At 32.8% G+C, this 26563-nt stretch overlaps 5 protein-coding genes across 7 annotated transcripts; 4 read left to right on the forward strand and 1 right to left on the reverse strand.

Moving 5' to 3' along the window:
- The first annotated feature begins 3172 nt into the window (after positions 1-3172).
- On the forward strand, positions 3173-5990 carry LOC126685072 (uncharacterized). 3 transcript variants are annotated; one of them, XM_050379553.1, is made up of 5 exons: positions 3173-3336; positions 3772-4096; positions 4232-4327; positions 5018-5091; positions 5180-5990. In XM_050379553.1, exons 4-5 carry the CDS (start codon positions 5082-5084, stop codon positions 5761-5763), a joined length of 594 nt encoding a protein of 197 aa, XP_050235510.1. In that variant the 5' UTR covers positions 3173-3336; positions 3772-4096; positions 4232-4327; positions 5018-5081; the 3' UTR covers positions 5764-5990. The 3 variants fall into 3 exon arrangements, with proteins under 3 accessions (XP_050235510.1, XP_050235501.1, XP_050235493.1); XM_050379544.1 differs by lacking the exon at positions 3772-4096; XM_050379536.2 differs by lacking the exons at positions 3772-4096; positions 4232-4327 and having other exon boundaries at positions 3174-3336.
- Positions 5991-7265: 1275 nt separating this feature from the next.
- LOC126653826 (probable zinc metalloprotease EGY1, chloroplastic) lies at positions 7266-11291 on the forward strand. The gene is made up of 10 exons (XM_050347778.2): positions 7266-7672; positions 8063-8530; positions 8651-8791; positions 9097-9198; positions 9313-9524; positions 9666-9716; positions 9803-9872; positions 10173-10241; positions 10838-10888; positions 10984-11291. Exons 1-10 carry the CDS (start codon positions 7343-7345, stop codon positions 11140-11142), a joined length of 1653 nt encoding a protein of 550 aa, XP_050203735.1. The 5' UTR covers positions 7266-7342; the 3' UTR covers positions 11143-11291.
- A 738-nt stretch (positions 11292-12029) lies between these two features.
- LOC126653834 (histone-lysine N-methyltransferase SUVR3) lies at positions 12030-13948 on the forward strand. The gene is made up of 2 exons (XM_050347788.2): positions 12030-12725; positions 13293-13948. The coding sequence occupies exons 1-2, from the start codon at positions 12065-12067 to the stop codon at positions 13679-13681; spliced, it is 1050 nt and encodes a 349-aa protein (XP_050203745.1). The 5' UTR covers positions 12030-12064; the 3' UTR covers positions 13682-13948.
- Positions 13949-15880: 1932 nt separating this feature from the next.
- Positions 15881-19262, forward strand: LOC126653839 (LOB domain-containing protein 20). The gene is made up of 2 exons (XM_050347803.2): positions 15881-16410; positions 18740-19262. The coding sequence occupies exons 1-2, from the start codon at positions 15997-15999 to the stop codon at positions 19097-19099; spliced, it is 774 nt and encodes a 257-aa protein (XP_050203760.1). The 5' UTR covers positions 15881-15996; the 3' UTR covers positions 19100-19262.
- A 2864-nt stretch (positions 19263-22126) lies between these two features.
- On the reverse strand, positions 22127-26402 carry LOC126660755 (probable inactive leucine-rich repeat receptor-like protein kinase At3g03770). The gene is made up of 9 exons (XM_050354417.2): positions 25906-26402; positions 25623-25718; positions 24081-25499; positions 23844-23977; positions 23357-23597; positions 23033-23238; positions 22932-22960; positions 22714-22828; positions 22127-22558 (listed from the first exon to the last, which is right to left on the reverse strand). The coding sequence occupies exons 3-9, from the start codon at positions 25411-25413 to the stop codon at positions 22286-22288; spliced, it is 2331 nt and encodes a 776-aa protein (XP_050210374.1). The 5' UTR covers positions 25414-25499; positions 25623-25718; positions 25906-26402; the 3' UTR covers positions 22127-22285.
- Positions 26403-26563: the final 161 nt, after the last annotated feature.

Genomic DNA, 26563 nt, shown 5'->3' on the forward strand with positions numbered 1-26563 from the left:
ATCTTATAATAAATAACAACCTTCAACGTTGTCATTCCTGCATTTTTTAAAAATAATTACTGTCAGTATCCACGTTAGTTAACCATTAGTACACTATTAGTTAACTTATAACAGAAACTTTAATTCTGCAAGTATTTCTAAAGTTTTTGAATCGTCTTTGTTATTTTTTATATTGCAATTTTTTTCTGTCAAACTGATAAAAAAACAATGAACGAAGGCGGTTTGAGTTGAACGAAGAAAGCAGTCGTTGGAGTAGGACGAAGATAGGCGAACGATGAACGATGAACGAAGGCACGGTGACTGGCAGCTGTTGTCTTTTTTATTGTAATTGGGATATTAGCAATGATGTAAAAATAATTAAGGTTAACTATATGTTTTCTAATGGTTAATTAATAGTTAACTAACTTTGTATGGTTTTTTATATAAAACATGAATATATATTAATAATTACTTTTTTTAATTACATTTAACTAATATGTGACTAATGAGAAATTCGTAGGTAGACTCAGTACATCACGTCATCTATAGACTAAACCTTTCATATTATGACACATCATTAAAATAATGGCACTATCGTAATATTATTATTCAAAGTGTAAGTAAGTGATAAAAAAAATTACGATAGTGCCACTATTTTAATGATATGTCATAATATAATAGGCTAGTTCACAGATGACGTGGTAGACCGAGTCTACCTAAAAATCTCTCGTGATTAATAGTTAACTAACAATTATTTTTATACGTATGATTATTTTTAAAATAATTGAAATTTAATGTTCAGTTGTTTTTTTGTTATATTTGAATAATTTTGAAAATAATTAGGGGGTAATTATATGTTTCCTAACGGTTAACTATTAGTTAACTACACTTATGTTGGTTATCTAAAACATGAATATATAATGTTAATTATCTTTTTTTTATTAGTTAAAGTTAACTAATAAGTGACTACTGATTAACTGACAGTTAACTAATTTGGTGTACTGTTAATTTAGGATATATTATTGTTAGATTTATCTAAAAATAATTTTATGATGTTAATAGTTTTTTTATCAAATTTAATTTATTAATGGTTAACTACATGTAAACTGACAGTATATCAGTTTTTTTTTACAAATAAATGAATTTATATTGTGTATTCATATTTGTTGATTGTTTATGATGAGTTGATGAATTTCTTATTTTGCTGGATTTTTTTTTGTTTCTCAAATGCTTGTTGTTTTTATTTTTTTTAGTTCCCCTTTTGCCGTTTATGGCATATAATTCAAATTATCAGTTACTATAGTTAAGAATTATTAAAGATTTTTGAATATTAATTGCTATATATTTATAATTTGAGATTTTGTAGGAGATTTTGATTCTTATAACCACTTCCTTCCTTTTTTTTATAGTTGATAGTAATCCTCAAATATCATAAAGTTATTTGTGCAATTTGAAAGCTTAAAAAATATGTCATCAACTTTTTTTTGGTCAACAGTAAAAATATAATTAAGTATAATCATGTAGGGTACTTATTAAATTTTCTCATTTTTTTAAGGTTTAATCGCAAAAAAACCCACCTTTTAGCCCCTTTTTAGTAGCACCCTGACGTTGCAATTTTATCAGCTGCAACCAAATTCGCACCTTTGGGTTTCAATTCCACCCTAAAAATCAAATTGGATTCTTTTCCACTCAGGTAAAAATCCATAAAAACCTTATAAAACACTTTTTTGAACTCTTTTTCACACAAAAAGTTAAAAATAAATTACTTATTTTAACTTTTATAAATGGAGAAGAAATCAATTTAGTATTTAAGGGTGGAATTTAAACCCAAAGATGCGAATTTGGGTGTAGTTGACAAAATTACAACGTTAGTATGCATTTGAAAACAGCTACAAAGTAAGAGTTTTTTGGGTGATTAAGTCATTTTTTAATATTGTATTTTGTTTGCTTGTTTTAAGAATTTTATTTTGTTCTTTATATATGAAAGGTTTGTTGTCCTTTTTATGTGAAAGGTGGTTGTCTTTTCTATGTGAAAGGTTGTTGTCCTTTCTATGTGAAAAGTTATTGTCCCTTTTTTTATAAAGGATTTTCATGTGTTGATTGTATCCGATGTCACAGATATAGTTTCTGATTTTATAAATCAGTTTGCGGGTGATAATGAAGATTAAGCGAAGACAATATTTTATTGGCGAAACAATTAGATAATTTATTTTTATTATTTGTAAGTAGATTTGCGAATCAGACAACATGTTGTCTGTTCCATATCAGGTCATCATGTTTAGTTTTCGAATTTTGTTGAATTTCTTACAAATATGTAACCGGTTCATATTCGATTAATGAAATTTGATGAATTCTAAAAAAAAAAAACATTATTTGATATTATTTTTATTAATTAAAAGGTTTAATCACCAAAAAAACCCCGACCTTTTAGGCCCTTTTCATTTGCACCATGACGTTGCAATTTTGTCTATATCACCCTAATTCGCACCTTTTATTTCCAATTCCACCCTAAAAAGCTAAATTGACATTTCTTAACTTAAAAAATGCCAATTTGATCCTTCATTTTTAATTTATTTTCTGAAAAATATTTAGTATACTAAAAGTAAAGGATCAAATTGACATTTTTTACTAAAAGTGAAGGATCAGATTGACATTTTTTCTAGTGAAAATGGGTCAATTTAGTTTTTTAGGGTGGAATTGGAAGCGAAAGGTGCGAATTAGGGTGATATAGACAAAATTACAACGTCAGAGTGCAAGTGAAAAGGGGCTAAAAGATCGGGTTTTTTTTGGTGATTAAACCTAATTAAAAATATCATTATAAACTACTGCTATTTTAATAGTAAATTGAATTACTATTACTACTTTAGTTTATAAAAATATATAATTAATTTATTAATAAATTATTGTTAATGAATTTTAATTATTAAATAAAATCGCTGTTCACTTCAAAGCACTTCTCCACATTTATTATTACGTATGTAACTAAACTGTAAAGTATTCCAGCGTAAAAGAGTGTTTATCCCATGCAACTGTTGTGCCACGTTATTTTTACATCAAGCCAATAAGCATTTGCGATAGAAATTTTTTTAATTATTACTTATTTTTTCTATCATTTAATTTTTCACATAGCTAACGCATAATTGGTTTGTTGCATGAATGACATGGCACAACTGTCTGCAATAATTTTTCGTAAAAAAGAAGCTTAAACCCTTGAAGCTGTGAAAAACCCCAATAATAAACGGAGAAGAAAGCATCGCTATTCTCTTCGAATATTTGTGTTGTTGGACTCTGCAAACAGCCGCACGCGCCTCCAACTCCAAAGCTTCTGAGTATTTCCATCTTCAGCGCAGCCCAAAGGTACCTCTCTACTCATATTTAATTTATGTGCACAATCAAATGAATTAATTAAGCTTAAACCACAGATACTCGATGCAAAACGTACCCGTTCAATTCTTATTTTATTTTTTGTGTATTTTTTGGAGGTCTGATTGATTGTGCTGCTGCCACTGCTACAATTTAGTGGCGAGTTTATATGTACTTAGCCACTTAGGTTTAATTAAGCATGATCTGTCAACAATGATATTGAGATTTGCTTTATCAATTTTTAGGAATATTATAGTTTACATGAGCTTGACAGTTGACTCTTTGTGCACGGATTACTTGATTGATTGTTGACTTGTTTTGTGTATATTGCACTTATGATCTTGAAAAATGCACTTTGGTGTTTTTATGCGTAGATACTAAGAATATTAGGGTTTAATTGAATACTATTTAGTTAATTCTCATGTGCAGAGTTTCATTTGCGGCAGCTCAAATTCAATTTTTTCAATCTAGAAGAAATGTAGTCATGTTAATGGTGTAATTCAATCCAATCCAACTCTTGGCGATTCATGTTTTAGATTTAAAACTTCCATGTATACACGAGACCGGCTTGTAATTAGTATTGAAGTATGGGTTTTGTAAAAATACTAAATGAGAGAGTGGGGAAGTGAAGGCTGAAGATTTTGGTATGGAGTCTAGCTTTAGTTTAGGGGCCATCAAGCGGAGTAGCAACAAATGGGAAGGGTTTCCTAATGTTTGCAGGATTGTCATTGATTTTGAAATCGGTAGCAAGAAGGTATTCTTGCCTTTTGCTTTAAATGAGCAGTCCTGATTATTGTCATAGGAAGAACTGTTTAAAAGTTAAATGCTCTTTCTCTTCTAATGAGAAGGCTAATTTGTATATTTTTTCCGTTTTAATCCTATCTTGTAGGTGAACCATCATGGCTAAAGTCTCAGTATGGCCCCATCAAAGATGTTTACCACCTTCATTCTCTCTGGGTCTAGAGAATTTCCTCTTATTAACAAGGTTTTTTTTAGCAAAAAACTGAATATATGATATGAAAAATATTTTAGGTCTCTAGGATGTCACAAAATATACTTTGTTTCCCAAACATGAGCATGTCCACCATTTGTTAATGTGGTGGAAAACTTGCAATTGCCAAAAGTCACAAATGCAAGTTTTTGATGACACCCTGGAGGTTGCTTTCCTGAAACTGGTTTTTCACATTTATTGCATAGTTTTTTTTTTTTTTTTTTTTTTATGTCAGGGTTTTCTAGGACTTATGCTGGTGCTATTGTTCTTATGTATGTAATGCCATTGATGCAATTTGATCCCATTTTTGCCCATGATCATGTCACTGCTATCTCTCTGTCAATTAAGTAGCTTCATGCTATTTTTCTTTCACATACCCTACACTACAGCTCCTCTTTCATAGAGCATGTCATGAAACTGAATGGTTTTGCTTGTTACTATTTTAATTTGGATCCTAATCTTTTTGGCTCCTGTGGTCAGTGTTTGATGCGAGGTATCTATAACCATAATAACATATGCATTGTTCTCCATGGTCTTGCTAAGGAAACAATGAACTTTTGTACGAGACATTATAACTTAAGATGCATGTAGTGAACGCTGCTATTATTTCTGTACTTGGATTTTCATTTATAACTATGAGATCATTAGCTATAAATTCTCATTTTTTAACTGGTTTCTCCGCAGTTTGGCGATTGCATGTTAATTGACTTTTTTGGCTATAGGATATACTAAATTTGTTACTTCGGCAATGATGGGAGGTAATTTCCCTACAACAACAGCAAATCTTTCCTTTTCCCATTGATTTGATTAATTTCCTAATTACCAAACTGATCGATGTTTATTCAGATCCTGAAGTTCCACAAAAATTTGATCAGTCAACAGAACCAACAAAAGAGAACGAACCAATAAAAGAGAACGAACCAACAGCAGAAAACGAACCATCAAAGGAGAACGAACCAACAAAAGAGAATGAAAATGAAGAACTGGGAGAACATAATGAGGAAGAGGATGAAGAGGTGGGAGAATGTGGATTTTGTTTGTTCATGAAAGGGGGTGGGTGCAAAGATACCTTTGTAGCATGGGAGGATTGTGTCCAAGAGTCCGAGAACAAGAATGAGGATATCGTGGAGAAGTGCTTTGAGGTGACTGCGGCCTTGAAGAAGTGTATGGAAGCTCATGCTGATTACTATATGCCAATTTTGCAGGCAGAGAAGTCTCAAGAAGAGGAAATCAGAAAGCAATTAGACGAAGAAAAAGCTCAAGAAGAGGAAATCAGGAAGCAATCAGATGAAGAAAAAGCTGAAGAAGAGGAAGCCAGGAAGCGATTTGACGAAGAAAAAGCTGAAGAAGAGGAAATCAGAAAGCGATTAGACGAAGAAAAAGCTCATGATGAATCTGAATTAAATGTGCCCGAGAAGAAAATGGAGTAGGCTGAATCTGAATCGTTCTGGCGGTAAATGAGTTGAATTTGCGATAATATTTTTTCTTGATGAGGATGCTATGATTGATTGTTGTTTACATGTCATTTTTGGAGGGACATGAATAGAACTGCACAATTGCAGATAGGCATATTCAAAGTTTGGTTGACCTTTTGACATGATCCCCATGAAATTTTGAACAAATAAAAAGGAAAAACTAAAACTACAAAATTGGTGCATTTACAATTCCTTCACGATATATGCATACTGCTTGTTACTAGAACGTATTTGTTTGTTACGCTGGAATAGTGGAATTTAAACACAAAATTCTTCGATTTGAATGAAACACTTCCGTCACCGGGAATTGATCTGAGATGCTTGCGATTCATCTATTCGTACTGCTTGCGATTCATCTATTCGTACTGCTTGTCATTCATCTATTCGTACTGCTTGTCATTCATCTATTTTAATACTGCTATATTTTAATACATAGTTAGACGTTGGTCAAATCCGGTGGCCTGTGTGTGGATCCGAAGACACCATTTCAATCGGGAAAGTATTTCTATCACCGGAATGATCTGCTTGAAGGGCAATATATTAGAATTGCAGTAGCATTGCCTTACCTTAACCAAGTGTGAATTGAGAAATAATCAACAGTCGACAATGTAATATTGCGACCTACAAGGGTATTTGTGATGATAACTGTCATCTTCAACAAATCTTTAGTTCTACAACAATCCAGCATGTTCCACGACTACTAAATTCTGAAGTACACAATCGGGCTCAAGTTGTTAAAAACTCTTGCAAATCGTGAGCTCTAGACAGGGACTTTATTTTTCGAGTGTTACGATGTCTATATGTTGTGTGTAACCTTACAAATATTAACGAAAAATTCTATCTCGGTTAAAAAAAAAAACATATACAACTGTTGCTATATTTTGTTGCTTTACAGTTAGGAATGATTCTAAAAATAACAAAAATATTTGCACAACTGAATCCCAAAACTATAGCTTGGAATTTTTATCACAGCACATATCATAATCTATTTATTTTACTGGTGTTTTGATTTCCTACTCCAAATTCCGTTTCATTGTATTTTTTTTTAACAACCTTTCCACCCGATTTTAAAAATGTTTATAAAAGTTAAAAAGGTTTTTCTTTAGTTTTAAATAGTTTTTAAGAATACAATTAGCGATCATTTTTAAAATCAGTTTTTTCAACAGTTTCAAATGATTTCTAAACAGTAAGTTAAATGGAGTATTTTATTATAAAATTTAAAGAGTACGAATAAAAATATTAAAATAAAAAAGCAATATTTTTTAAAAAAGCTGGCGTATTTTTACAAATAAAGTTAAAAACGAAGTATTTTTTACGATTTCCCTTACAGTTACATACTCCAAGCCTTGAATAATGATTCCCAAGGCCCAGATATAAAGCACCCAACATTTAATTGGGCCTAAAAGAACCCAATCAAAACAAAAGATATTCCTTTGAAAATCCAAAAATCCAAAATGTGGATATACTGCTAACACTAACTAACAGCACAACACAAGCACAAAAAAACTCAGAAAATCCTTAAATTTTGATCGAAATGGGGACTCTCACTAGCTGGACTAGCTTCAGCACTCTCAATTTGAGAGACAGAAGAATTGCAGCGTGTGAGCTCAGCCGGAGTAACACGAAGATACAAAATGTGGAGAGAATCATAAGGTCAGGGTTTCACCTCTCAGTCTCAAAACGAGAGAAATTGTATAGGAAAGTTATGAGAGTTAGGTGTTTAGGTAGCAATAATGATAGCGAGTTAGATAAAAACAAAAACATCGTTGAGAGTAATGGTGTTACTGATTCCAATGTCAAAACTGTGCTGCTTGAGGACAAAGATGACACACCAACTGATAACCCTTCTTCTGCTTCTTCAACGGTACATTCACTGATTTTTTTCCCTTTTCTGTATTTCAAATTCTACTGCAAGCATTTGTTAATTTGTTGATGTTACTGCTCCTGTTCTAGATTAAAATTTTAAGTTTCTTTGAGTAAGTAGTGGATTTTTTGATAATTAAGTTTATCGCCTAATAAATGACAACCTTACCAGTTTTTAGATTAGCTCCTTACATTTGATGTCGAAAAGAATAGGTTGATTGTCTATGGGGACATAATTTATTGCAGACTTCAATCTAGGAAAGACTTTTGTGTAAACTGTTTGAATTATTATCCCCCTTTGGCATTCAAAAGAATTCATACTTAGTTAGGCTGGTTGTTATATTACACTTCCGGTGACAGATTTTAACATGTCACTATTATCCTTCTTCAGCCACCGCCAACAATATCTCCCGTTGGACCAGCTTACAACAATTTCCAAGTTGACTCCTTTAAATTGATGGAGCTTCTTGGACCTGAGAAGGTTGATCCCACTGATGTGAAGCTCATCAAGGACAAACTTTTCGGCTATTCAACCTTCTGGGTAGTAAAAGAAGAGCCATTTGGAGATTTTGGTGAGGGCATTCTTTTTCTTGGTAACTTGAGGGGAACGAGGGAAGATGTTTTTTCCAAACTTCAGACTCAGTTGGTTGAAGTCACAGGTGACAAATATAACCTCTTTATGGTGGAGGAACCCAATTCTGAAGGACCAGATCCCAGAGGCGGGCCACGAGTTAGCTTTGGTTTGCTACGAAAAGAGGTTTCAGAACCAGGGCCTACAACACTTTGGCAATATGTCATTGCATTCTTGTTATTTCTCTTGACTGTTGGCTCATCTTTGGAGCTAGGCATTGCATCTCAGGTATGCTGATTATTAAACTAGATTTTTTTTTCAGTTGCAACTTCAATTTCCATGTTGGTCGTCCTTCATGGTGTTTTGACTACTTTACTCCTCCATTATTGACTGTTTTAATCCTTGCAGATTAATCGCCTTCCTCCTGAGGTAGTGAAGTACTTTACAGATCCAAATGCTATCGAACCACCCGATATGGAGCTACTAATCCCATATGTGGACTCAGCTTTGCCCCTAGCTTATGGTATCTTGGGAATTCTGTCGTTTCATGTAAGGATCAGAAATGAGCAAATTTATCAAACTTCTCGCCTTAGATTTATAAAATTTAACCATTGAATTTTGAAAATATTTGTGCTGGAATTTGGTCTAATTTTGAAGTGGGCACAAATTTGCAGCCATTAGTGCCTCCCCTCCTCATGACAGTTCTTATTATTGTTGTGCTTCTTTAACATTTATCTTAACCATCTATACAGTAGTCTTGTTCGAGTTTACAGTTTGACCTCAGTTTAATCTTCTATTATGTTATGTGCACCATTTGATTTTCTTCATCTGTCACGAAGCTTCGTTAATTGCAGGAACTTGGGCACTTTCTGGCTGCTTTTCCAAAGAAAGTAAAGCTAAGCATTCCCTTTTTCATTCCAAACATCACTCTTGGCAGCTTTGGTGCAATCACTCAGGTATTTTTGTTTGTGAAACTTTAAGTATGGGACTAATATCGTACTTATTTACACTGGTAAAGATTGAGGAAAATGAACTAATACATTGATGGTTATCGTTCACTTTTGTTTTAGTTCAAATCAATTATTCCCGATCGAAGTACAAAAGTTGACATATCCCTTGCTGGTCCTTTTGCTGGTGCTGCACTTTCTTTCTCAATGTTTGCTGTTGGCTTGCTGCTTTCATCAAATCCAACTGCTGCAGGAGACTTAGTACAGGTTCCTAGCATGCTGTTTCAAGGCTCCTTGCTTCTTGGACTGATCAGCAGAGCCACTCTCGGTTATGCGTATGTGTCTCATGTGCAACAATAGTTTTTCTCGATTGAAATGCAATTAGAGATTTATTCATTTAGTGACTCTGGTTTGCCAGTAATTATATAGCGTATCGTGTCTATAGATTTTTCTGACCAATTGGTGTGGATTTGCAGAGCATTGCATGCTGCAACAGTCTCTATACATCCTCTAGTGATTGCAGGCTGGTAAGCTCCATCCCTGACACTTTCTTTATTTCTCCATCTTATGTTTGAAATACGCTTACCGCTTACCATATTAATTATCATGGTAGGTGTGGCTTAACTACGACAGCTCTAAATATGCTTCCAGCGGGGTGCCTTGATGGCGGAAGAGCTGTACAGGTACTCTGTCGGATGTTCTAGGCATTTCTTATGTCTAGTTTTCTTTTGGTTTGCTGACTTCTATCATACATTCATTTCTCATGGGGGAGAACAATACCTAGTCTGGTTCAAGCTGTATTTCATATGTTTAAAGCTGAACCAGTGCATCTTATTCAATCAGAATATTTCTGTATTCGAGGAATTGTATCTCAATTCTACACTGTATTAGCCATGGATGTGAATTGTTCTTAGTTTCCACAAAGTATAAGGTGGTTTTGTTTCATCGACTGGGTTATTTACTCATCCTTAATCTGCTTACAGGGTGCTTTCGGGAAAGGTGCACTAACTGGACTTGGGTTGGCAACATACGCATTACTTGGCTTAGGAGTGGTACGTTGAATCTCTATAGACTATAGTGTCACTTTGTCGTCAAACCTCAATGACAGCATTGGATATTCGATAGTCTTGCGGTATTGCAGCTAGGAGTGAGCAAAAATTTGGTCAAACGAAATTAACTGAACTAACCAATTTTTTTTTGTTAATTCAGTTAGTTCTGTCGGTTCGGTTAATAGAAGTTTTTTTGGTTCAGCTACGATTTAGAGTTTTGAAATTCGATTAACCAAATTAAGCAATTTTGTTTTTATGTAGTATTTTTTATTATTATTCTTTAAATTAACTGAATTAGCTGACTAATTTGTTAATTCAGTTTTGTATATTAAGATTTTGGTTAATTTTTTTAATCGGTTTTGATTAAAATTATTTATTTGGTATGTTCAGTTAAAGAGATAATATCTCATAGCACAGACGTATCATTCATTCAATGTTTTCCCTTCCAGAAACGTGTCGGAAACTTGGATTTCGGATACCAAACTTCATTTTAAATATAAAAAACCTTGAAATAACATCTTTTTGCTGTGTTAGTGTTCCGGTACCACATATCTGTGTCAATCTGCAATTAAAATTCTCTTGTATTGTCATGTTTTCAGCTCGGTGGACCGTTGTCACTTCCATGGGGACTATATGTTTTGATATGTCAGGTATGCAAGTTGAACTGCAGATGTTTGTTATAGAGTTACTTCTTCAATCTCAAAACATTCTCTCACAATTCCGCTTTTCGATAATGAATTTTCAGAGGGCACCCGAGAAAGCATGTTTAAACGACGTGACGGAGGTCGGGACATGGAGGCAAGCAGCAGTCGTAACAGCTATATTGCTAGTTGTATTAACCCTGCTTCCAATAGCGGACGAACTTGCTGAAGAGCTGGGTATAGGTCTTGTAACCACATTTTAAGGTATTCTGCTTACAATAAAAATCCAATTTTGACAAAATGGTACTGATGATAGTCAAGTATAGTAAGAGGGGGCAATGCCCCATTTGTATTCATTACTGTAATTACCAATTATTATATTCTTTTTTATAAAGCTTCATGATTTTTATCATATCATATCTATGGAGACAATCCTAGACTGCGCAGTCAGTTTTTCAGTTTGATTCGGAAGTGAATCTTTTAAAAATCAATCGGTTTTTAAAAGTAAAAAATTAATAGAATTAAATGAGTAAAATTAACTTTTTTTTAGAAAATTAAGAGATGTTAAAATTGAAAATTAAAATTCTGTCAAATAAAAGTATATCATATATAAAACCTATTAAATATGTTATTAATTTCGTATAAAATATACTTTTATAAATCTTAAATTTTTGAAAATAAAATAAAATGGTAAATAATATGTAAGAAATGGGTTATTGTTATTATATATTTCACTTTTTGTGTGTTTTTATATAAAAAGTGTGGCACCATATATCCTAAATTTTCATTTTGTAACATATAAAGCTCAAATGTCTTATACGACATCGTTTTGGACATTCACACGGTCAAAACAACATTATTTTTTACGAAAAATAATGCATAAAATGTAAACTAGGTTATAGGATGGAAAATTTGAAAAGATTAGAATGTAAGATGAGACGTTTTTTGAATTGTACTTAAATAAAAAAAAACTACTAAAAGTTGATATAGTAATAATAACCCCAAAAAGAAAAATTATTGCACGCAACCGTTGCACCATGTCATTCGAACAACAATTCAATGATGAGTAGTCATGTGAAAAAATTGATAATAAACTCTATACTAATAAATAAACTGAATTAATAATTTTAGTTTGAAAACATCTAAAATTTTCTTGGAACGGTAGAATGACGCCGTTTTAGAAACATGTATTTCTGGGAAATACACGAATCAAAGAATCCACAACTGCAAATGAACAAGAAACAGAACATCAAAGAACCCGAAAAAAATCAAAACCTAATCAACCAGAATCCATTAATCCAATTTTCAAATCACATCCTACCATACTTAACACCACAAGAACTCTCAAATATCTCACTAACATGCAAATCCCTCTCACAAATCTCCAAAAAAATCACTCTCAACCGAACCCTAGACGCCTCTCGATCACTCGAAAACAACGAAATCCCATTTCACAACACACTCGACAACACCCCATACGCCTATTTCCTTTACACCCAATCAAACATCCTCCCTTCCCAATCTATCACGCGCCAATCTTGGGGCGGCCCGTCACCGCGAAGGCCGCCGCGATATGAGGGTTTGTTAGAGTGTGATTGTGACTGTGAAGAGTGTAATCAGGAGGAGGAGGAGGAGGATGGTGTGAGTGTTTTGGGGGTGGAAGAGGTGGAGATGGGGATAATGAGTGAGTGTGGAACGAGTTGTGGGTGTGGGTTTAAGTGTAGGAATCGGTTGACTCAGAAGGGTGTTTCTGTAAAACTAAAGATTGTTAGGGATTTGAGAAAAGGTTGGGGTTTGTGGGCTGATCAGTTTATTTGGGAAGGTCAATTTGTTTGCGAGTATGCTGGTATGTTTTCTGATCACGAATTTACTTGATTTTTAGTTTAATTAATGTAAAATTTGTTATTGTTATTGGGAGATTAGGAATTGGATTAAAGATTAACTAAAATTAGGATACTTGTTGGAGCTTGAATTTGTTTGATTGATAAATGTTTTGAATGAAACTTATCATGTGACTGTGACAAGAGATTATGTTGCATGGAAATTTGTCGAGTCCTGCATTTGAATGTTCGGCTTTTGAAAATATCTTGCTTATGAAACTCCAAAACTTTTTATTTTTGTGGAGTCCTATGTTTATACGTTTAGTTTTTCGAAATATTTTGCTTCTGAAACGCCGTGACTTTATATTATAACCTATTTCACCGATTAGGTTTCGAACTTTTTTCATTTCTCTAGTACAACATAGAGAAGAGAAAAGTTTGTGATGTTGGTTGTGTTGAGTAGATGGAATTTCTAATGGAAATGAAGATTGTTACTTATAGGTACTTGAATTAGGTAGAAGTGCTAATGATATGCATAGCTGCCAGATTTAATTTTGTTAAACAGGTGGAAATTCTTTGCTTTGCTGGAACAGGTGAACTATTGACAACTGAAGAAGCTAGAAGACGGCAAGAAATCTACGACAAGCTGGCATCAAGTGGTCGATTTTCTTCCTCTCTTTTGGTTGTGAGAGAGCATCTTCCATCAGGAAAAGCTTGTTTGAGGGTGAATATTGATGCCACACGTGTAGGAAATGTTGCAAGATTCATTAACCATTCTTGTGATGGCGGAAATTTATCGACAATGCTAGTGAGAAGCGCAGGAGATTTGCTGCCTCGTCTTTGTTTCTTTGCTTCCAGAGACATAAATGAAGGGGAAGAGCTTACATTTAGCTATGGGGAAGTCAGGATCAGGTCGAAGGGCTTGCAGTGTTTCTGTGGCAGCTCGTGCTGTCTAGGAACATTACCGTCAGAAAATACTTAAGTCTCACAAAAGAAGAAGTAATCGGTATCTTCTCCTCTCTTGTACTACACATTTTGCTTGTCATCAATTTTATATGATAATTCCAGAATTGTTTGTCGTGCAAAAATATGATTGTTATACGACGCTCAATTGTCGTTTTTTTATCCTCAACTGACATGCTCGGTTCAGCTGTTGCTGTTATAAGCTGTTGGGCTTGTTATTTGTTAGATGCAACCCAATGGGTGATAATAGCTCTTCTAATAGTTTCATTTTAAAGCCTTTTCTAAATTAATTGGTGCAAATGTCTTCTTTTCTGATCAAATCTATCCCTCGCTATCTAATATAGACATGAAGCTTGGGACAAAGCATATCAATGTTCATCATGCATATATGATAACCATGTTCATAATTTAACATGTTAACCACAACGGTTGATATTTATTAATATAAACTAGCTTTCGATGATCAATAGTCGATATCAGCTTGTAGCAACAACTAACTGGTATCGGCTATTGATAACAAATAATACAAAAACAAGTATGCAAGTTCCAAGCCAAGATTGTTGTTTTTCAAGATTCAGGATGTAAACCCTAATTATTATTAAAAAAAGTGGAAGAAGAAGAAGAAACAGACTTTAAATGAGAAAGATGAAAATCACACAGAAGAAACATCTCTTTGTTTCCTCTGATTGCTACGTCTGGCCTTGGGAGTTTTGAAGTATCCCACACGCCACGGGCAGCACAAATGTTGTGCCTTCTCTTGTAGACATCAAAGTTAATCACCCACACCAACATTATTTACCATTATTCTATTCCTTCATTTATTATTTTAATTGAACATCATTTTATTATTTAACTTCAATCTGCACATGCCCCTCACACCCCTACAACACTCCTCTACCTCATCCACCTTCCCTCTTCATATGCATACATTATCTATGTTCTATACAATCATAATATATAATATCTAAATATAGTGGGTTCATCGTCGTCGTAGAATTGTATGTTCGCTCCTGTTGAGGTTTCGAGTTTGAATTCGGTATTAGTAGTCGAGCCATCTTCATAGATATGAGATCTCAAATTCAAATTAAGTATGAGTCGACTTTCTAAAAAAATATGTAACATAATTACGTAATAAAATATAGGGTTAATTATAAATTATATCAAAAATTTAGCATGTTTTGTAATTACATCATGGACTTTTCATTTTAGAAATTTTAATCACCAATTTTAATTTTTACTTTTGCAATTAGAATACCAATTGAATTCTGCTACATTTGTATTGATGTGAACACTGAAAATTAATAAATATATAAGCACAAGTATATTGGTAATTTGATTGTGTTTCAAATAAAAAATGTTGGCGTTTAAAATTGATAAAATTAAAAGTTTGCGTTGCAATCATTGCTGTTAAACCCGGCCTAACCAGCTCAAACAAAAATCAAGAACCGGTGCCCTAACTTGGCCGGGTTTCCGTTAAAACTCCCTTTTTAACAAACCGTTAAATCTGTTTGACCCGGACAACTCGGTCAAAATTTACTAAGTTTTATGAGTTTTTTTATTTGATTTAACCTAATTTTTCCGCTTTAAACTCAGTTATTTACTTATTCTAAACTTAATGACTGAACCACGCAACTCATAAAACGCAAACCTTATATTTTTCTTATCAAATTACTCAATTAAATAGAAATATATAATTCCTTTTATGGAAACTGTTTGGAGTCTTGGACCAAACTTTTTTGATAAAACATAATTTTTGTATTTAATATTTTAAATATTTTATAATTTATGTGATTTAAACTCTAATTTTTTAATTTATTTTACCAAATAAAGTATTTGTTTCTCATAAAATTGCAATATAATTATTAAATTTATTTATTTTTAAAAATTGGTTCAATTTCGTCGATCCTCTGACTCCTTCACCATCAATCTTCACCGGTTCAATATCCGAATCGGGTTTGACAACCATAGTTGTAATTGCAAAATACGTAAAATTTCACGTTTAAGTTTAGATAAGCGTCATGTCAGCTCTAAACAAGTCGTGCATACATAGTTCGAAAAAATTGATGAACTAAACTTGCCAAGTTTAAAGAGATATACAGAAAATGTGCTCTCATTATTGGTAGATAAAATTAAATTATCTTTAATTTATAATTAACCCAAATATATATAGAAAGGAATTTCTTTATTATTTTTAAAAGCTAACCACATTCACCATGCCAACCCCATCACGAGACTAACGTGTATACCTCCATTTTGTTTCACATATATAACACCAACATCACCACCTTTCTCTTCTGCTATAGCTACACCAACATATATTCAAGTTTTAATCTAATGGCTGATCATCCAGGATATGATGCCACCTCCGACACTCGAAGAAATGCCACCACCGTGGGTCGGCGTGGCTCCACCATTATGGCGGGTGATCAGTGTCAATCGGCTTCTAATGAGTCAACAACTCAGCAAGTTTCAGTGGCAGCAGCAGCTCCATGTGGTGCATGCAAATTCTTGAGAAGAAAATGCATAAGTGGGTGCATTTTTGCACCTCATTTTGGTTCGGACCAGGGTGCAGCCAGGTTCGCGGCGGTTCATAAGGTGTTTGGTGCGAGTAATGTGTCTAAGTTGTTGCTTCACATTCCGGTTAATCGGAGACATGAAGCTGTTGTTACTATATCTTATGAAGCTCAGGCGAGGCTTTCTGATCCTGTCTATGGCTGTGTCTCTACCATACTTGCTTTGCAGCAACAGGTTCATCATTTTATCCCATAGACTTATTCTACTCTCTTGAAAAATTCTTACCTAGAACGGATTCATAGTGGATTATTCTCACATGCTTCACTCTATAAATTTAAAATGGATAAAGTAACTATGACTAATTAAATTGATATAAATATTCTTAAAAATAATTTTGACTGTCTAATTTGTTAAGTTTATGTGTCGGTGGAACTAGAAAATTTGAAATGGAGAGGCTGAAAAAATAATTTCGTAAAAAATATAATTACATTGTAGAAGAAGTAAATTTTGAAGATACTAACAAAAAATTAGAGATGACAATTATATAAAAGTATAAATTTGATATTATATTTATTCAGAAAAAAAAGATGAAATACTAATTTGTTCTTTTTGAAAAGTTTGCGGGAGCGGTCGCCACTTCACCCTATAGGGCTGGTTCCGCCCGTGCTGATAATTATATTTAAGAAACAAATAATAATGGTTATGAGTTTAATTAATACAATCCAACATTTTTTTATTCTTTTGATAAATTAGTTCAAATTTTGATGAAAAATATTTTATTTTTTTTAAATAACAAAAAAATTAAATAATTTGTCTCAATACAATTGTCAACTTTCTTTTCTTCTTTTTTCAAATACTTGTCCGTTAGTTAATCATAATCTTTAATTTTTTTTTCTTTATGTTGCCCTTATTTTAAATTCACTATTTATTGTTATTATCTCAAGAAAGTGAATTAGTTATAGTATTTGATATAGATATAGTAAAATAATAAAGAAAAATTCTTAAAAAATTTAAAAGTTTAAATATTAATTAAGTTTTTTAGACTTTAAAAATAACAAAGTAGACAATTGCTTTGAGTTGAAAAAATTATTAAAAAATATTATAAAGTTGGATAGATATTTTTAATTTTTTATGATTTCTTTAATTACATATTAATTTATTGTAAAAATAAATTAAGTATCCAAAATGTATTTTATCTTTTTTTAGAACTTTCATGTTTTCTTTTAAGTTTTTTGTTTGTATATTGATTATTAGAACTTGCAAAATTGATGTACAAACTATCTAAATTATCTTGTAAAAACATACCAGTCAATATTATTATTATTATTATAGACAGATAAAATTAGTTTTTTTTTTAAAATAGAGTTGTTGCGAGAAAAATTTATAAAAATTTGATTTCTTAACGAGTTATAGCTTAAAATGGTATGGGTGCTGGGTAGTAAATTGTTGAGATTGTGAGTTCATTTCTTTTCATATGTGCTCTTCTTTTCTAATTATTAAAAAATAAAAAATTAATCTCTTCACTATTAATTAGTAAATATTAGTAATTTTTTATTTATGATGAAGTTGTTATCTTGAAGTTGAACCTTTTTTATACGGAATTTTTGTGGATTAGAATGACATGACTTGTTTCTTTTCTTGTATCATTTTATAGTCACTTTCTAAAAGAAATTAAAAAGGCAGCAAAATGCCATAATTTGCATCATATACTTACGTTGGCAAAGGCTTGATTTTAAACTAATAAGACATAATTCCTATAGTTCATGGCCACGTGATTTTTGATGCTTGTGGCCTCAAATACATTACCCTTTTGTTCTTTGGTACGTTTTTAAAGGAAAAAATATTACTACATTTGAGCGTTATAATCATTATCTAATCAAATTTATAATTCATTAAATTTGAAATCATTTTTTCGTCATCTATATCAAACTTTTATGACACTTAGATTACTTTCCAATTTTGAACAAAAATTGTTGTTTTGCAAAATAAAATAAAAACTACTCTTTTAGTCTCATTTTGGATTTTTTTTTTTTACAATTTATTATCCAAAATAAATTATTATTATCAAAATATTATTTATAAGAAAACACTAATAAAGATAAATCAAAAATTTATTAAAAATAATGATTTTTCTAAAATTGAACGGAGTAAGTATTAAATAAATTACCCATTGTTAGTATTTTTTATAATTCATACTTTATGAAAAGTAAAATTTTTCGTTTGAATTAGATATAAAATCAATGAACTTATATTTTTTTAAAATATTATATTCATAAAAAATGAAAATTTTAAACTTCAAATTTTAAATGACGTACATCTCTTTAAATTCATAGATTTTTATAATATTTTTGTCAAGCGATAAATTTTATTTTAAATTTATGGACTGTATTTTTCTAAAAATCTATCAATCCAAAAGGTGTAAGTATTTCTGTGAAAAAAGAGGTGGCACATCTTTGTTTCAATCACCGAATTAAATAGATAAATCAAATGTACTATACATTTCTTTAATTAATTTTTTTCTTCAATATCTTTCCAAATTATTTCTAACATGTAACTAATGCAGGTAGCATCATTACAAGCAGAGCTAACAATGGTTCAAACACAACTAATAAACAGTAGATTTGCAATGGCAAATGTTCTTCAAAACTCACAACATCAACAGCAGCAGCAGCATCAACACCAACAGCACCAACAACAAATTGCAATGCTTCAACCAGCTTATTCAAATAACTCCTCAGTTTCAACTAACCTAATCAACATGGCCAGTTTCACTTCCAACTTTGACCTTGTCAATGACACTGTTCCTTCTCATAGCTTGGACCCTCTCGGCCACCTTTCACGGCCGCCTCATGACGACGAAGACGATGAGGAAGAGAGTCGAATTCCGAGCATCTTCGCCGACGAAATACTTCACCATAGATGAAATTAGCTAGAGCTAGCTCATTAGGGTTAATCACCAACAAAATTTTATGTTTTTTGCATGCTTTTATTTTTAGTAGTATTATTATATATCTCATACTAGATACATATATATATATACAGATCAATATATTTATATATATCAGCCAAAATTTAGTTTTTCCATATATATGTATACATATCTTTTCATGAATTGATATAGAGTTTTTAATATTTTGCGCTATAAATTAACAAATACAGTAGATTAATCAGTGTCAATTTGTAAATAGCAAACTATATATTCAATGAAAGATTTATGCGCGCTTTTCAAAAAATGTTAGGTGTTTTTTTTTAGGAAAAAGGTGCATATATAATCCTAATGTTGTGTCATGAGTCTACTTTGGCCCTTAATGTTTTTCGAAGCGCAAATATGACTCCAACGTTTTCTTTTTTCATAATTTTAACATTTTAAACACCTGTTAATTTTGCTGAAATGGAAATAAGCAGAACGGGAAAAGGTATATATATGACCCTGATATTTGGCCATGGGTCTACTTTGGTCCTTAATGTTTTTCTAAGCGCAAACATGATCCCAACATTTTCAACTCCTCACAATTGTAACACCAACTTAATGGGTGTTATTCTCGGATAACAGGATCAGTTCAAATCGCTTCTCTCAAACCCTAAAGCTTTTACCTGCCGCCATCTTTTTGGCCAAAATTCATCTCCCCACCCTCTAAATTTTCTAAATCTACAACAAATAAATGGATTTTTATCATATATTTTAGTTTTAATTCTCTTCTCCCTCTTTGGTGGTTTTACCTACCCTATATAGGTTTTATTAACTCTATATGAGTTGTTTTCTTCTTCAAATGGGAGATTTACAAGATATTTTCTTTTGATTTCTATAAGAAATCTTAAGATCTACAATTCGAGGTTTTGCATTCTCCGGAATCGCTTAGTGGTTCTTCGTTTAGAAGTTGATTAGAACAAGCTGTGTGTCGTCAAAACTTCGATTTCTTTTGTGCTTCCGTTTGTAAGAGTAGTTTATAAATTTAATTTTACAGCTTGAATCATACTCTTGTTGTAATTTTTAGATTTGTAAATTTTATGTCATTTAACTAGATTTTAGATCTAAATTTATGATATTCTTGTTGGCTGACATATTTAGTTGTCAAATAGCCTGATCTGTTGTAATTTTCTAGTCCGTTTTTACGGCTAGTCGTGAGACTCTTATAGTCGATTTTTAATCTATAGATGAAACCATCTTCTGACAAAAAAAAAACTTAATGGGTGTTTAAATTATCATATTTAAATTTATTAATATATTATTAAATTAATTTTATATAAAAAATTATTGACCTTTATGATTTATTTATTTATTTGTATTTTTATATTCTTTCTATAAATTAATAGGGGTTAAATTTAGAATAACAAAGATGAAGAAAAGCACTAAAAGATGCACTTTCTCGTAAACCTTCACCACTCTATAGTCATCAAAACTAATGGGTGTTTAAATACCCGTTGAGTTACGTGTTAAAATTATGAGAAAAGAAAACGTTGCGGTCATATTTGCGCATTTCAAAAAACATTAAGGATCAAAGTAGACTCATGGAAAAATATTAGGATCATTGATGCACCATTTTCAAGTGCTTATTGCCATGTCACCGTCCTATGAAATTTTTTAACTATATGTCAGCAAAACTAACGGGTGTTTAAACACCCGTGTTAAAATTTTGACAAAAAAATGTTGGAGTCATATTTGCGCTTCAAAAAGATTAAGGGCTAAAGTAGACTCATGCAAAAACAGTAGGGCCATATATGCACCTTTTCCTGCTTTTTTCAATCAAGACGGGCTTATTTGTACTCTTAACATCTGTATTAGGGGCAAATTTAGACTTTTCACTTGGTTTAGCATAAATATATTAAGTTCGCAATCTAATCACACCAAGTAAATCCGTTGTAGCACAATTAAATCTGGATATTGTGAAATCATTCCGGGTTCGACTCCCGGCAGCGGAATATTTTTTCCTTATATTTTCTGCCTAAATTTGTTTAAGGTAAACCACAAAGCTATCCTATATTTTTTTTAGTTTTAAAAAATAGGCTTTAAATTTGAAAATCTGGTGTGGTGAAGGTTAAGTATTAAAGCCTGTAAAAATTTAAACCTAATTTTTTTTAATATACTTTTAAATTGTTAACGGAGAAGATGAACCCAGATCGTTTTCTCCATTGGAGAAGACGAACAAATCGACAATCTGAATTTGTCTTCTCCAAAAAAAAACTCGGATCTAGGTTTGTCTTGGAGAAGAAGGACAGATCGATAATCTGAATTCGCCTTCTCCAAAATGTTTTGTCTTGGAGAAGACGAACATCGGTGGCCGGAGTACGAGAAGCCGGCGGCGGCATTGAATGATGGCGGTATTGAACATTTTGGGATAAATCATGTTCGGGATAAAATAAGATTTAATTTAATTTAATAAATTTACTAAATAAATTTATTTAATTTAAATTTTAAATTAGTTATTTAGAAAATCTTAATATATATATATATATATATATATTAATTTGATTTAGAGATATAACTTGATTTTGGATGGATTATTATGTGGTTTCTCATATGTTTTGATTGGATTAAAAGTGTTGCCACTTAAATAATTCACTAAGTTGACAGTGACATGGTGGACATGTTGAGAAAAATTGGCTATAAAAAAATCGAATTTGTTAAAATGGGCTAGTCCTGCCAATTTTTAAAGCTAAAAGCCGCAAACATTTGTTATTTTATTGAGATTAATTCTTTTTTAATATAAATAATAAAATTTTAAAACATTTAACATTTATAAATATATTAATATATTTTGTATTTTGACACATTTTTTCTATATTTCATTTTTTTAATTATGAAAAAGAAATTATGCACCGGAGGTAGTTCTTGCAATATGGAAATTCATATTGAGAATTTGAGAGATATTCTTGAAGGCAAAGGGTTAGGAGATAACAATATTATGTTTTTTCCCTATTATTTCCTATAACAACATATTTATATAACTACTTAAATCAAAACTCTAACTAATGTTGTTTTATCATTCAGAGCAGTCATTGAGTACATGCTACAGCTTACATTTATTTTCTTTCTTGGAAAATTGGTAAAATGTAAACTGCTCTTGATAAATTTATAAAAGGTGACAAAAACAAAACCTGCACATTGTTGCTAATGAAGGTTTAGCTGTAGGGGTGGAGGATTAGAAGGTGAGACCGGAGAGCCTTCGCCAGATTCTCCGCGCCATCCGTCCTGAACTTGAGCAGCAAATTGCAAATTCCACAGCACATCTTCAACCGAAGGTCTATCTTCTGGGTTGTTGAGCAGACACCTGACACAAACCTCCATCATTGTCTTTAATGATTGGTCTGAACATCCTTTGTGAATTGCTGGATCGATCATGCTCCTTCGAGCATCTTCGTCATAACTGATGCTAGCTTGTAACTGCATAGTTAATGCATTTATCATTTATGTATATGCAAGTGTAAGAACATCACATTTTGATAAAATCATGGACAGTGTGAATGAAGCTGTTAAAAATGTTCTCAAAAAGCAGAGTTCAACGATCTGCCTATGATAACGGAGTTCGAAGGTCTTACCTGATCCTTAAGAACATCCACTTCATTCTTGGAGTTCAAAGGTCTGCCTATGATGATCTCAAGTAGTATCACTCCAAAATCATAGACATCAACTTTCTCGTCTTCTTCGATTTTCCTATTAAAAGAACATTCAAAGATGATACTGTCTCGGAGGGATTTTAATCTTATATATATGTATCCAACTAAAATACATGACAGCAACTAGAAGTTAAACTAACCTTGCACCTGAAGAAACTCCATGGCCATCCTGCAACATTCACCAACTTTAAAATTTTGGGCCAAAGAGGAATAACAGATAACCATCAAAAACATAAAATACCTTCTCTGTGTTCTCTGCTAATAGGGGAAGATTGTAACTACTAATTTTCGCAACAAGGTTCTGATCCAGCAAAACATCTGTTAGCTTCAAGTTGTTTGAATATACTCCAGGAACTATCCCTGTATGTAAGAACTGAATGCCCTTTGCTACTCCAATTGCAGCGGCTATTCGTTGCGCCAAGTTTAGTGTTTGTCTGGCACGTCCCTCTGCCAGAGAAATCGAAGATGTTAAAGTCAAGTTCTAAGGAAAACTAGACTGGCAAGTTTTCTAATAATGGAATTTCTCGGAGTCCTCAGAGAAATAGAGAAAAATTATAGATATTACCTGAGATCCAGCTCCTTAGTGTACCATTAGGTACATATTCAAAGACAAGAAATATTCTGCTGACACTTGAATCATCCAAGTAGCATTCGAAGCAGTGTCCAAGAGCACTGACCAAATGTCGATGCCTGAGTTTCGATATCAGCTCTATACGGTGCATAAAATTCTGGGTGCTGTAACTTCTTTTCATCTTTAAGCAACGAACGGCAACATAGGAACCATTCTTAAGCCGACCAAGATACATCTGAATGCACAAAGTAAATGTTAAATGAATTAATAATCATGAAACACATATCAGCTCTCTCGTTAGCATCTCTGCTGCATTGAAATGGAAACATTCAAATTTGGAAATGCTGAAACAGGAAAATATAGCAACACGATATTTTACAAGAATATGTTATAAACATAAAGTCAAGTAGTTCCGGAAACAGAAACGAAAAGGATGAAACGTAAGACTCGAGAAGTTTTTGTGTAGCATAGGTTGACATACCTGCCCTTGAGAACCTTCACCCATGAAAGCAGATGTGTCGAAGTTATTTGTAGCCTCCTCGAGCTCCTCCAACGAAAAGGTGCGGTAAGCTGGAATACCAAGAGCTCCCAGCTTCATTGTTTGAGATATATACCCTTCATGTTTAGCCAAAAACCTTGTTGTAAAACATTTGGGTAAATATTGATATCATGCCACATGCATATAAATGCAACATATCATGAGAAAGTGAACACTTACTTGCATCTGACAGCAACTTTGAGGGGTATCCAGTTGATGCATTCTCTACTACGAGTCTTGTAGAAGGAGTCTTAATTGTCTTTTTGTCATTAACCTTTCTTACAATCAAGAAAATCAACACAACAAGGGCAATTCCTCCAGCAATCCCTCCAATTACACCTAATGCAATAACTTTAGAAGCTTGTCTCTTTTTCTTATGTTGTGGCAAAATACCGACAGCTAATGCTTCGTTATGACAGAAGGATATCGGATTTTGATTTTGATCCTTAATTGCTAGACAGTTACCAGCATACAGGACCTTCTCTTTATTAGAATCAGACTGAAGACACTCGGGCAAGTGTCCAGATATGAGATTTGAGGACAAATCCACAGCTTCAAGGTTAGCACTACAAGATTGATTCTCAAAAAGCATTCCTGTCAACTTATTGTCTGCAATGTTTAAATAAGTTATGGAAGGTAATGATAACAATGATGGAGGAAATGGACCCACAAATTTATTCTTCGAAAGATCCAACTCGCGAAGCTGATAATAGGAGTTTAGCTCATCAGGAATGCCATCCCTGAACTTGTTTTTGCTCAATACAAGAGTAACTAACTTGTTTCCAAGCTGCGGAAACTGCGGTCCGAAACTATTATCTTCCAAGTCCAGAACTTGAAGGTTTGTCAAACTGCTCAAATCTGGCAGTTTTCCAGAGAAGTAATTATGCGAAAGCGCAAGAACTCTGAGATTCTCCAAATTACTTAATGAATTTGGCAATGATCCATTGAACATATTTTTCCTCAAACTTAGAACAGTCAAAAGGGGAAATGAATCCAACCAACGCGGCAAATCACCCGAAAACATGTTATCATCAAGTGCAAGTGTCTGAAGACCAGATAGTGATGAAAGATCCTCAGGAATTGAATCATATAGAAAATTTGAACTCACATTAAGTATTTCTAACGACTCAAGACGCGCGATTTTACCAGGCAATGGACCCCATAATCCAAGAGAAACCAATGTGAGTACTTTCAAATCTGGCAGAGTAACTAGTGTAGTCACAAATGAATCTGTCGAAAAATTCCTAGGCAAAATAGGCGCTCGCCTGTCGCCGATAATATGCAGTTGCGTTATGCTGTCTTGGTAGCAAACTACAGTTAAAGATGGATTAGGGTCTGAATTGCAGAAATCAGTGGAGACATTCCAGCTGTTGAGAATCAATGGATAGTTCAAAATCCGCTGAATTCTTAAAAGGGTCTCACCCTGTGAAGATTGCAGTTGCTGTGACTGATTGATTAAAGCTGATATAATCACTAGAAACAGGATTGCAGAATACTGGAATGCCTTTGCCATTGATTATGCTGCCAAGTACTAATGGTACATTGCAGCTCAGAAATTCAAGTATTTGAAGAAATTGTGATCAGAAATAACACTGCAACCTAAAATAATTTCAAAAGATTCACAATTTCAGGAAAATCTCAAGTTCATCAACCCATAAATGCAATATATGGAAGAGAAACTTGACCAAAATGCCATAAAAAACATAGAATTTCAACACTTACCTCAGGAACTATCTTCACTTTTGAGCAAAAAGTCTTGGAAAAATCAACAAGAACATGAGATGGAAAACCGAACCCCACAAATTTTAGCTCAAAACCCTGTAGCAGAAACAGAATTCTAATTAAAAACTTGGTAATAAGCTATAGTTCAAGTGGCATAAACGCTAGGCAGCAAACTGTTAAGCCGTGAGTTCAATTCTTTTCGGATGTTCTCCTCCCCAATTATGAAGAAGAAATTGTAATATAAGATTATCACTAGATAATTAAGATATTTCATATAACCCACCAGTGGTTCTTCTTCTTCACCAACTCCAAAAATCTTCAAGATGCACCAAACCCAGTCGGATTATGCATGTTTAATTGCATTTCACACTATCACCACAGTCGAAAATACCACTCAAAAACACAGAAAAGGTAACAAAACACCAGATTTTGTAATTTGACTACAGGAAATTTAATATCACGAGCCAAAAAAACCCAAGAAATGAACCTCAACAGACGACAGCCGTACATAAACAAACATGTTGAGAAGGAAATTACAAATCCTACTGACACATTTGCAGTAGCTATGTCCAGGCAAGGACAATTTAGTGACACGGGTAAAGAAACTTAGTGAAGCTCTTACGTAATAAATGGACCACTTTATGTACCCTTTACTTCTTTCAAGAACACACTACCATGTTCACTAACAACTCATGTGCTTCTAAACATGAAAAAAAAAACCATTAAAAAGAAAATAAAAAATGATTCTTGTTGCAGAAGATAAGCCTTTATTCCCTTAAAAACACTAAAATCAGTTGTTTTTGTAATTAAACAAGAGTTGAGGATTAAGTAGCAAAACTACAGATTTGAATTTGAACCAAAGGTTTCACTGTCTGAGTGGTAAGCATTGGCTTTCTAAGGTCATTTCACTTTGAAAATTGGACCCCACCACCTTATTTCTT

The sequence above is a fragment of the Mercurialis annua genome, linkage group LG1-X (assembly GCF_937616625.2).
Source record: "Mercurialis annua linkage group LG1-X, ddMerAnnu1.2, whole genome shotgun sequence".
Taxonomy (NCBI): Eukaryota; Viridiplantae; Streptophyta; class Magnoliopsida; order Malpighiales; family Euphorbiaceae; genus Mercurialis; species Mercurialis annua.